The following is a 12,673-nucleotide window of genomic DNA, read 5'->3' as shown; positions in this document are numbered from 1 at the left end:
TTACAAAGTTTAGGTCTCCGAGTGGACCCCTTATCTTGGGCCTGTGCAGTTGTGGGCAGCAGAGTGTCAGAGGAAGAGGATTGGACTGGGACTCAGATCTGGGATGCTGGCATTCTGTCATTTACCAGCTAGGTGACTTTGGTCAGGTTACTTTGACCCACTTGTGATCAATTTCTTCACCTGGAAAATGACAATTAAGTGATTTCTAAGAGACTTACTGGCCCTGATATTCCAGAATTCTGCTGAGAACCTGATAAAGTGGTGTTGTGGCTACTTACTTTAGGACCAGATTTCTTACTAATAATGCTCTGGTCTTTCTCATGCCTTGAATTGGTGCCTTCAGTCCTCCCTGCAGGGTCAGTGATCTTAGGAAACAAATAGAAAATTGTAAATAAAATATGTACAAGTTGCAAAAAAAAAAAAAAGATTGAAAGACCTTAATCTTTTAGAGTAGATGTGTCAGTGAAGGTTATTGATCTGTTGAATTTTGTAAACTTTGCAGCTCAGAAATCCATCACTAAAAGGGGCTGTTAATCTCAAGAGGTGCAGTTAATTTTGCATCTTGGAAGTGTATGATGAGGGAAAAGGAGTGCCTTTGGAAACAGGGATATAAATGACAGCTCATGTAGAAATGCATGATTTATCAGACTGCCAAGTTAAGCCAAGTAACTGTAAGAGACTTATAGATCACAGGCTCTTTCCCAGTTCAAATAAATCCTGTATTTCAAATGGAAAATGACCATTCCTGTAATATAAATAATCTTTCAGTAAATATTGGAAAACATATTTCTTTTGCTGAAGCAGCCCTCCTTCCCCCAATCCTCTCTGCTTCCTCTCCTCCCCCATCATTGTTAATGGGTGAACAGACTGATAATCTGCCAGCTTCATAGGAAGGCTTATTAACCAAAGGACACCTTACCAGCACCACTGATACATTGAAATTTGGACAAGCCATGGCTGTCAAAGTTCCAAATGAAATACGTGTCCTGTGTTTGTCCACTGCCAGGATGACTCATAGATGGAGTGATCGGAGAATGAAAGGCCAGAACAATGAGTCTGCCTCTGTCCCTCATTCAGTCGTAGCACCCTGGGGGTCCCTGATAGCCTTTTGTGCTTTTGTTTCATTGATGCCCAGGGACACCTGATCAGGGCACTGGAACCAGTGTTTCTGCAGTGGTCTCAGGAGCACCATAATGCGTGATAGGAGAGAGAGAGCCATGCACTTTGTGGTCGAGAAATGGAGCTACCCCTGTGGCTGCCCCAGCCCCTTCCAGTTAGGAATGTTAAGTCAGAGCCAGTGGGCACAGGGGTCATTGTTTTTGTGCTGGTAAAAGCTGTTCTGAAACATCTTCCAGTCCTCTGATGAGATCATCATTTAAATTATACGGGAGAAAAGTGCTTCTCCGCCTTTTTAATAATCCTCACAGTCTCCCTGTGAAGTGGGCCTGTGTTTTTCAAAGGAGGAAAGTCATTAGCCCAAGTCAGAGAGCCCTTTAGTGTGGGACATTGACCCTCCACCTGGGCTCTTCCAGTGGATACCACAATTCCTCTATAAGAGTTGCAAGAAATAATGCCATTTTTGTTTCTGATTTTCTTAGCAAGAGAAATTTTAAAATCACTGGCAAATTCCAAATATTCAAGCAGGCATTCATTAATCTCCAATGTGCCAGTCCCTGGGTGCAGGGACGAGAATACAGAGGCATAAATGAAACATCCTCTGCTCTCAAGGACCTTACATTTTGTTGGCAGAACCAGCCTCACCCCTTCCCAGAGACCTTTCCTGATCTCCCCATTTGCTATTGTCTCCTTTCATATTTATTTTGCATATATTTTATATAAGGTCATACATGTTTGAGCTGAACATAAGGATTCTGGAAACCAAAGATGATGGGGGTAATATGTTTCAGGTACAGAGAACAGACTTTGCAAAGGCACGGAAATCATAGATTGTGTTCAGGGAACAACATGAAGTTTGTTTTAGCTGGACCCAGAAGGGCATGAATATTAAATTATTGTGCTTTCTGCTTCAGGTTACTCAGGAAGATGAACGGAAAGATCAGTCTGAAACTACTCTACCATCTCCTACCATCGGGAAGAATTCTGATAAAGTCAACAAAATGCCTTCCCAGCAACTCCATTCTTCAAATGTCCAGACACAGGATACCCCAGAGGGTCCCCCCAGCCCTCTGAGTGAAGCCTCTAGCGGTTACTTCTCCCATAGTGTCTCAACAGCTACACTATCTGATGCCCTTGTAACTGGCATGGACTCCAGTGCCCATGCTGGCAGTCAGACTCCTAGCACTCCCTCTAATCCCCTCAGCCAAGTAACACCTGAAGGCGATGTTCCATTACCACCAGTTATTTCATCCTCAGAGAGATCTAGTTTGACTCAGAAAGAGAATTTGACCAACCCAATAGAAGCACAGATCCAGCAAATGGAGAAAAACCAAAGTGCTAGCAGTCGTGCCTTAAAGCCCAAGGGATCAATGTCCCCTGTCAACAAGAATAAGGACCGGGAAGATTCCTCTCTTACCATTGACACAAAGAGTTTTCTTCTCACTTCCACCCAACAGAAGGAATCATCCAGTCAGCTCCCAGCAGCAGAGACTGCATCTGTCATCAAACAACCCGCCAGACCCAAGGACCACACAAAGCCAGTTCCCAGCCTGGAAGTCACCAAATCGCATCTGCCCTCTGACTTACTATCTCAGTCTCCATTTAAAATCCAGAAGGTGAGAACTTCAGAGCTAAAATCATTCACACAAATTCTGGGAGACTCTAACTGTCCCTCCAGTACAAATGAAGACCAGCTGACCTTGGGAGGTCACCACAATCCAGGAGGAATGCCCAAGGAAAAGCTGGAAGTGGCCTCTGACTCAGAAGATGCTGATGAAGTCCCAGAATGGTTAAAAGAGGGAGAATATGTCACTGTGGGCACTAATAAAACAGGAATTGTCAGATATATTGGACCAACAGACTTTCAAGAGGGCACCTGGGTTGGAGTAGAGTTGGATCTCCCTTCAGGTAAGTGAGTCTAACAAACCCACTTAGCTCAGTGTAATGGTCCCCTGTGGCCCCACTGCCTTGAGTCTCAGACCTCGATTCAGGAGTCCCACGACGGAAGCCTGCTTCTGCCATTTATCTGCCAGATCACTTTACTGATATAACTTTGGCTCCACATCTGAAGAATGAAGGGTTGGACCTTCTCTGCTAAACACTCACTGTTGCATTGCACTGTGTTAGGCTCTTGAAACATAGCCTCTTGTCAAGAAGCCTGTGACTTTATGGTGGAGAAACATATTCCCCAATAACTACTGCCTAGGGGGACAGTGTGATGAGTGCAAAGGGGACACAAGTCCCAGGCAGATAGAGAAACTGGATCCCTCCTTGAGGGTGAGGGAAGGAAGGGACTTTTAAGAGACAGGTGGGGGGATGGGCATATCATGGCCACAGATGTAGGACAAGATAGGATGAGAACTGGGAAGGAGGGATGAGCTCGGTCATGTTATGATCTGTAGGAGAATTATGTGGTAAGGCAGGATGGCGGTGTCGAGTCAGGTAATGGAGGAGGACCTTGAATGCCAGGATCAGGAATTTATACTTTATTCAGTAGAGAAATGACGTGATCAGATCTATCAGTGCATTAGGAAGATTATTTTGGCAACAGGAGGAAGGATGAGTTGGAAAGAGGATAAGCTCGAGGCAAGAAGAGCCATCAGGAGACTGAACTAAGGTGGTTGTGATCAGGGGTCACAACAACAGGGAAGACTGGAAGGGGATAAGGAAGTTGCCAGGGTCAGATAAGACTTGACAGTTGGATTGAATGTGGGGCCTGGAGAGAGAGGGCAGAGTCAAAGTAGTAAATATAGAAGTTAATGGAGGCAGATTTGGAAGGGAAGATTATTTCCATTTTGGCTGTGTTGAATTTGATCAAACTGTTAGGTAAGATGTCCCACTGGAGATGTCCCATGGGTTTTTGGACATGCAGGACTAGAGCCATGGGATGACAGTGGAGACTTGGGACTTAAAGATATAATCGAAGCCAAGAGATGGGAAGATATCTGGCTGGTCTCCATGGTTCCCTCCAGATTTCCCATGCTTTGGCCCTTCCAGATCAGTGATTTTTGTTTCCCTTCTTGGGATTTTTTTTTTTAATTCCAGAGAAGGTTAGATATTAGATGAACAGGTTGTCACTTTGTAGGGAAACTGAATTGTGGATAGTGATAGATGCTTCTTCCATAAGAGATTTTGACATCATCATTAATAATCATCATCATCGTCATCGTCATTATTATTTCATATGGACACATAAAAGGCCTGTCTCAAGATTTGTTATTAGTTGTAGGTTCCAAGGCTGGAAGGGAGCTCGAGAGAGCCCTGAGTCCATCTCTGCATCCTGTGACTGGACCTCACATGTTCCAAATGTGGAAGGTCACAACAATCACCTTAAAATCAAACTCACTAAGTATCAATTAGGAGAAATACCTAATTTCAAGATGAACGTACAATATGTATTCTTTTAGTCAAGTTGTTTTCCTCTGTAAAGTGAGGAAATAGGCTATAGCCTATAGCCTTCCTTGTAGCTTTTATTATAATAGAAATAATTTGATGGGATTGTCTTGTCCCAGCAGTTAGTTCCATGTGCTACTGGCACTCTGTAAATAATAGTCACGCAGTGTCTGTCTACATTGGAGAGAGGCCATGCGTTTGTCTTCAGTCCCAGTTGCCTCTGTTCTACCTGATCAGCTTTCCCCCAATCGCTGGCTAGGCTTTCCTGATGGCTGTGTTCCTCAAAAGTCAGTGACTGGGTTTTACCAATCCATTAGACACTTGGTGAGCACCTAAACTCTTTGCCAGTTATATGACAAGCACCAAGGGGGTTGCTAGAGTAATTGCAATGATTCTCACATTGTATAGGGTCGACCTAGAAATCAGTACCTCAAAGGAGGGAAAAGTTGTAGTGTAGCAAAGTGCAAGGATTGTTCGAACGTGGCAGGGCTGGGGACAGAGGGAGGGAGTACCAGTGACTTTGTCTTTGCTTGGATATAGAGATGTCATACACAACAACTGCTAAACCCATTTTGTTTTCTTTGCTCTTGTCCAAGGTAAGAATGATGGCTCCATTGGAGGAAAGCAGTACTTTAAATGCAATCCTGGCTATGGTCTCCTCGTGAAGCCAGGCCGTATCAAGAAAGCCACTGGGCCAGCCCGGAGGCGCAGCGCTGGCCTTAGGCTTCAAGGGGTAACCTCTGAACACCGCAAGAGTGGGAGCTTGTCAGGCTCGGCCTCTAACTTGGCTTCATTGACAGCCCTGGCCAAGGCTGAAGGGGGATCCACGCTTCGGTCCGAGAGGAGCCAGAAAACCACAGAAAACCGGAAATCCTGGGCCAGTTAAACAGGGGCCAGCCAGCTGTGACCCCAGGAGCTCCTGCATAGCACCGGCTGCTTCCTTTCTAGGCAAACACTAATGAAGATGATGGGAAGGCTTCTCTCTGCACACCTTCTGGTCCCTCTTTGATTACTGCCATGTAACCTCATGACCCTTCCTGGTGACAGAGCTGCCATGTGGTTAACCTTCCTGCCTGTAAATCTGCAGCATCACCCAGGCTTCCTGGTTGGAGCTCAGACAGGAGCATTGCAAAGAAGCATGAATGGTTTGATTCATCTGTCCTTCCTGAAATAGAAGTGTACTCGACTTATCCCTGGGTTTTTAGTGGACTTCAAGAACTATTCTTCCTGAATGCAGCTGAAAGCCAAGAGAATAAGGAAGGCCCTCCTTCCAAAGAGCAGGGTAGAAAGGCTCTGGAAGGTGCCTGAAACGTCCAGGGCTGTAGCCCCTCCTCTACTCAGATGTTTGCTCAGACAACAGCCCTAGGCTCATCTTGAGCCCCGCCTTACTAGGGCTTTTGGTTATACTTTTTTTCTAATTTTCTGATGATTCCATTAACCTCTTCTTTTTAAGTATAATTAAAACTGAAGCCTCCTTTCCCTGCCACAAAGTATGACTTTTTCATACTGGCCTGAGATCTTGAGGCTCCTGCCCTATCTGCAGGCCTAGGTCATTGAGTCCTTTCTGGGATCATTCCTTCCTTTTCTCCCACCCTGAAAAAAGGCTTTCCAAAACAGTGCATACCTGGTTGGGAGTTTTTTGTTTAATTTGAGTAGCCTCAAACTTCTGGGCCTAACCCTCTCACCCCTTTCTCCCTTACTTTCTTTTACAGGGTATATAGTTTGAAAAGAACGTCCTTGCCTTAAACCTGGAAGACTGTTTTGTTTCCCATTGATGCCCTTACAGAGTGTTCAGATAGTATTTATTTGTATTTATTGTTTTTTTAATCCTAAATAATGTGCGAGCTACAATCTTTCACTGCCTTCCATAGACCTGTGTACCTTCGCTTCACGTGAGCACAGAGCCTGCTTGGGGCCTCCCAGGAGGCACAGCCTTGTTCAGGAGGGGCTGGCTACTCCTGACAGTCTGCGTGGCGTGGAGGTGGAGGCTAAGGTTCTTTTGACTGTCCTTCTTTCATTTTCACATACACAAGTGGCCTTATTCAAATGAAATGGAAGCAAAAATAATTTCCCAAAATTGTATACACTGAATAACTCTGATGTTTTTTGTTTTAGTCACCCAGGGAAGGGGTAGGAAGGAGGGCAAGTTTTCTACCACTGTGCTCTTATTCTTTGTTTCTGGGACATTCCCGAAGCCAGGTGACTGACTCTAAGCACTGAGCTCCCTACGTCCCTCCGCCACCCAGGCCTAATGACTCCCAGGGTTAACCTAGCCATTGTGTGTGTGTGTGTGTGTGTGTGTGTGTGTGTGCGTGTGTTTGTGTTCGTTCCAGTTAGTTTCCATGTGTATATCTTTACTAGGGATCCTTAACTGGTGCTAAATTTTAGGGAGTCTCTAATCTTGGAAGGGGAAAAAGGCTTGGTTTTCACTGACCCAACTGAAAGTGAGCATTCCTTTCAGTCATGAACAGAGGCAGCAAAACCTCCTGAGATCAGGTCCCTGGGCTTCACCTGAGTGCTAGAGAGGACCAGGTCACAGAGGCTGACTGCCCCCTCTGTCGTCTCTGCCCTCTGCTGTGAGACCTTTGGGTCTGCATCCCAGAGGCTGTAGTCCTGGAAGGGATTCTGAGCAGTTACCTGGCCTGGGTACAGCCTGCCCTTAAATGATCCTGGACTGCTAAGAACCTCTTTTCCATAAACTTCATCTCTGATCAGCATCTTCATTTCTGTCCCTGCCTTAGCTAAGGAACCAGGGGCAGAGCAGCCATCAGAGGAAGCCAGCAGTAGAAGGGAGGAGGGAATCAAGGCTTGTGGGTTTGATCTCCTGCCTTTATTATAAATGGTGTCACCAGAACAGGTTAAACAGCAGGAGGAAAAGCAGCATGTTTAAGATGCCGCAGAAGCATCACAAGACCAAGACCCCTGAATGCAGCGGCTAAGCACTTCTCTATCTAACCTTTGTATCTTCCCCAGAGCCCAGCACCAAGCTGGATGTTAAGTTCATATTAATCAATGTTTGGAAAGTTGAATTAATAAGTAGTTGATTCTAAAATAGCAGTACTTAACATTATCTGTCCTCCCCCCAGCCTTTAACATAATGAGCGTGCAAGAAGCATTTGTTATTTAATTTCATTTGCACATAGTCCCCATATGACCATGCCATTGGTAAGCCTCTCATCAGGAAACATCTGGGACTCCCAGGGACTTTAAAGTCGTCCCTGAATAGGGCTGGTAAAAGTTGTCAGCATCCCGGCAGGACTGTTGCGTGCTTACTAGTTGGATTCTCTAGATTCATCTACAGTGGGGTCAGTGGATTGTAATCAGAAGAAAAGTGGGTTCTCATCTTAGTTCTGTCATCAATGTGGAACAGTGGAAAAGCACCAGCCTTGGAGTCAGGACCTGCATTTGAGTCCCAGCTCTGGTGTTTCTTGCCTGGATGACCTTGGGCAAATCAAACTCTCTTCCTCAGTTCCCTTTTTTTGCGTGAAATGAGAGCGTTGTGCTAGATGATCTCTGCTGCTTCTTTTTGCTCTGAACTTGGACCCTGAGTCCCTTTGTCTTATCTCAGTTTCATTGTCCACAAAATAATGAGGCTGGATGACAGGATCCTGAAGGCTCCCTCCAGCTACAAATCCTATGATCATCTTTGCAATGAATGCCTCTTAGGAACAAAGGAAAAAGATGTTCAGCAAGGGAACCTAGGGGAGCTGCCCCCTCGTGGGATTTAGTTTTCAGGGGAGAGGGGAGAAATTATCACTGGCACTCACATTCCAGACACTCGTTAAATAGCTGGGTGATGCCCTGTGAAGAAGCTTAAGATTAATTAACTTCCATTAATTAAAATCCTAGTAATTGCTTGCAATACTGCTTTAAATTAAACTTCTTTAATAATCAGCTGTTTTCCAAGTGATTTTCCTTTTTCTTCCCCTGATCCCCCTGTTAGGTGCAGTTGGGCCGAGGAAGGTGTAAACATTTGAAACAGAACAGTTTTAAACCCAAAGCTTGGGGCTGAAATTGTCGAGATCACAAGATGCCACGTTCATCGGCTCTCTCCTGTTGGAGACCCTGGGGTTCCCGGTGGTAGACAAGGTGGTGCCCATCCCTTCTTTTTCTCTGAGCTTCCCTCATCCACTCAGGGCTCTTGTTCACACCCCAGCAAACTTGGATATCAAGTTGTACCAGCTTTGATCCCGGAAGAACATCGACCAGCTGCCAGATGGCTCTGAACTTTGTCTTGGCAGCATCCAGGGATGAGAACAAAGGACGTCCTAGGGTGGTATTACACCTGAAAGGGACCTGAGAGGCCTTCTGGTCCAGCCCTCTCATTTTACAGATGATGAAACTGAGACCCAGAAAGAGCAGGCTGGTATCAGAGCCAGGCCTTCAGCAGCCTCTTCTGACCAACACGCTCCACCTCATCACCAGGACTGTGGCCACTTGTAAACTCCATAGGAAACCCATGCAAAGTGTCCATCCTAACTTTATAGGAGGCCAAAGATCTCTTCTCCAACAGGCCCCTGGCGGTGGTGGAGGGCCCAACTTCCACACAGAATGTGGTTTTCCTTTTCCTAAGACCCTGATTTTGAGACTAGCTTCTGTGAAAAAATAGATCCTCTGTACCCCCAGAGGGAGAACCAAGGTCTCTTCCTCTTCTGTGTTGGCTCAGCTGACCCCCATGCCACTGCTTGGTGTGTAAGCTTGAGAGGGCCCATTCTCACCATCTCCTGGGATCAAGGTGGGCCCAAGATAGGCCTGGGTATTGGCAGTTGTACAGTAAGACTCATTTTTATTCCTTCCCATAACCAGCTCGCAGTTTGGGGATGCCTGCTGTGCATGTGGCTGTGGATATGGGTCTGTCACCTCTGTGTCTCAGTTTTCCACTTAACCTTCTTACCACTGAAATAATTTTCAAAATCTCTTTTTGGGTTGAGATTTGCCTCTTCTTTATTTTTATTGATAAAACTGTCAACACTTTTAAGTCCCAGCCCAGGGGGAAAGGGGGAGCAAGCCCTCAGGGAACCACCATGTACACCACCCCCCAAATCCCCACCTTAGCATTCATTGTCTGCAAAGACTGTTTGGGCTAACGAGTCACATGCCAAACTCTTTGGAGAAATGGCCCCATGGAAACCAAAGGTTGTGGCAGTATTTATGCCTCTTTTTTGGTTTTTTCCACATAGTATTTCTGTCATGCCTGTCAGTCAAATGAAGCCACAGAAGCAATACCCATTGGACTAACCCAAGGAAAGGGACTTCAGAGAGCCAGTTCCTCTTTGTTGTCCCCTCGTTCAATTAAAACCAACGTGACTGATAGAATTGACCTGAGTGTGTGTCGAGACATGCCAGACAGCAGCAAAGGGGTCCTGAATTTCTCCCCCACCCCCCAGCATGCCCTTTGGCTTTCAGGGATGCTATTGTTGGCCCTCACTCTTAGGCTTCCTTTACCTTTGTGACAGCTCCAGGCTTCTACCCTTCCCCCCTCCTCCATTCTTTCCCTTTAAAGTATTGCATCCGTGGTCCTCACTCTTATTGGAAAGCTCCTGTCTTGCCTTTTGGCCTTAAGTAACCCCATCCGTGTCCATAGAACACTTTGCAACATGCTCAGGGTCTGCTGCCTCTGTGTTCCATCAAGTGTGATCCTTGACCTTAGAACCTGTGGGTAGACTGCTTACCTGAACCATGGGCTTACGCCGGCTAATATTCACTTAAAAACTCTTGCTTTTTGGGTGAGATTTTCACGCACTTTACACAGGAAAAGACATCACCTTCATAGAATTTCTGCAACCAGTGCCCTCAATCTCCATGTAAGCTGTAGTTTCCTGTCCTTGGTCAGAATCTCCAAGGACAATTGCACATTGCTTGGGATAAAGTGTATTTGTGTGATGGGCTGCTTTATACAGACAGTCTCAGGATGTGTCTGGAAGTAATTCTTGTACTTCCTGATCATACCCACGAAGGTTAAAGTGACATTTCTACAAGTATCCTACAAGTGTGTTCTATAAATGAGTTGGAATGTGTGAGCCTGAGCTCTTTCCAAGAAAGTTGGTCCAAATCCACCCTCATAGGTATCTTGTACAGCCTTTGGCTCCTCAAAAATTAGTGAAATCAAGTCTAAGCTGACTCAGTAGACCCCTGCTTGCAGTGGTGGTATGTTCTTTAGCCCTTTGTACAGATGTGATTCCCGTAGATACACCTCCCAGAAGTGTGCCATGGTTTTTGAATATCGGTAGCACATTGGCTCCCTGGGGCAGATCCTTTGACTTCCTTCACGGCTCTGACCCCAGAGATCTTGCATTAGCATCCCTGCCTATCAAAGTGCCTTGTCTCTGGGACAGTATCTCCTGAATCAAGGGAGAGAAATTAGAAATGAGCCCAAGTAGATTTTTTTCCTTGAGGCAAGGCAGCTCAAGCAATAAGACCCAACCTCAGACCATTTCATTGGGTTCTGAAAAACTGATTGAAAAAGAAACTTTAATTGACTTTGTTTTCTTGGCTCAGAAATAACCACAAACTCATTATCAGATATCTAATTGTGCCTGGAAGTGTCAGGAAGTTTTATTGGGAGGATGGGGCAAAAAGAGTGCCTGGGAATGCCCTGGGGCTCCTATCCTTTGGGAAGAAGGTCTGTAGATCAGAGCTAATAGTAATGCACTGTGTGTGTGTGTGTGTGCACGTCTGCTCTTAGGTTTTTAGTCCATGATGTGTGCCTCCTCCTTTTTTTGGACATATATATATATATATATTTCATTTCAACAAAGTATAAGGTTGAAAATATTCAAGGCCTTTCTTCAGGTTTTTTGCAGTTCTCTTAGATTGAATTTGCTTTTAACGGGCAAGGGTAGGGTAGTACAGACAACCTGGTACTTCTCAGAGAAAGAAATGGAAAGTGACTGTAGGCTTCACAAGGGGAGCTTCAAGCCAACATTAAGAAGGGAAAGGCATTAACGACCATTTAGGTGTGTGCAGAGAGAAGGTGTGATGCCATGGTGAGCAGGGGGGAACAGAGAGGAGCCCCCAACACAGGGTCTCTGCTGCCTTTGCAGAGCTTGGAGGTAGTGACCCATATGTCCTCTTTGCACAGGAATTGCCGTACCAACTCTCCTTTTCTTCCTCCTGTGTGAATGGGCTACGCGCTCTCCCCTTACATTCTCATACATTCTTTTGGCTCCCCAACCCCAGACCATGTCCATTGCCACGACTAAACAAGTCTAATTGCTTCTACTCTCCTGATCCCTAATACCCTACCCACAAATAGACTTTGAGCTGTCAACAGTGGCCCCCACTTGAAATTTAGTACTGTCACCTATATGTGTGCAGTAGCTGGGCCTGGCGGCCACTTGCAAAATCTTCTCTTGGGGTACTATAAAGCCAGGGCAAGTTTAAGATGCTCTTTGTTGGGTTTACTCAGCACAAATAAAATCTACCCAAACAGGAAATGCATGTGCTCAGACGTGGCTAGTTCCTAAAAGTCCTGGTATTAATAGTTCAGTTGAGGTGTGGGTGGGGTTGGATCTGGGAAGCTGTGCCCTCAGCTCCCTGTTTTTTATCCTGAAGACATTGATTGATTGGAATCAAGATTATCTGTTTTTACACAGTGGTTCATGATACCTTTCCTTTTTTTTTTTTTTTATTACTGACACTAATTGTAACTGACTGTTGGGAGAGGCGTGTGCATCATCTTTCTCATTGTGGATTTTTGTAAATGTGATGGGTTTATTGTATATAGAGAAGGGCTGTTCAGATTTGGGGCTTATGTTGATTTTGTATGCATTAACTGAGAGTTAACAATCCAAAGACAATGTAATGAATTGTAAAAAAATTTTTAATGATTTATACTGTATAATAAACTAAAGTATTGTAACATTGTATCATATAAATCATGTGACCAACAATATCTAAATAAAATCAAAATGATTTCTTGGCCATATCTAAGAAGTCTGATTTTTAATTATGTTTAATTATTATTAATTATTATATCTTTTCCCCAATTTTGTTTTCAAATACTATAGTAACCTGTCAGTTCAGGCCAGGTGGTATCTTCATATATTGAGTGATCTTAGTGGAGCTGTTTTACCTTTGTGGCTTAAGAGAAGTAGTTTTTAAAATGGAATTTAATTCAAGAGAACGTCTGTTTTCTCTGCCAAGAAAAATGATCTTTGTTCTG

The 12,673-nt window shown here is 44.8% G+C and overlaps 1 protein-coding gene across 3 annotated transcripts in view; it reads left to right on the top strand.

Moving 5' to 3' along the window:
• KIF13B (kinesin family member 13B) overlaps positions 1-12,436 on the top strand; it is a 278,821-nt gene extending 266,385 nt beyond the window's left edge. For all 3 annotated transcript variants that reach the window (XM_069075652.1, XM_069075655.1, XM_069075653.1), the window contains 2 exons: positions 2,031-3,024; positions 5,106-12,436. In XM_069075652.1, coding sequence (XP_068931753.1) covers positions 2,031-3,024; positions 5,106-5,395 — 1,284 coding nt within the window. In that variant the 3' untranslated portion in view covers positions 5,396-12,436. The remainder of the gene's footprint in view (positions 1-2,030; positions 3,025-5,105) is intronic.
• Positions 12,437-12,673: the final 237 nt, after the last annotated feature.

This window comes from Petaurus breviceps, unplaced genomic scaffold (genome assembly GCF_028583685.1).
Source record: "Petaurus breviceps papuanus isolate PSGF00001 unplaced genomic scaffold, PetGlider_PUasm1.0 90919, whole genome shotgun sequence".
Lineage (NCBI taxonomy): Eukaryota > Metazoa > Chordata > Mammalia > Diprotodontia > Petauridae > Petaurus > Petaurus breviceps.
The sequence above is the reverse complement of the archived record's forward strand: the minus strand, read 5'-3'. Positions and strand labels throughout refer to the sequence as shown.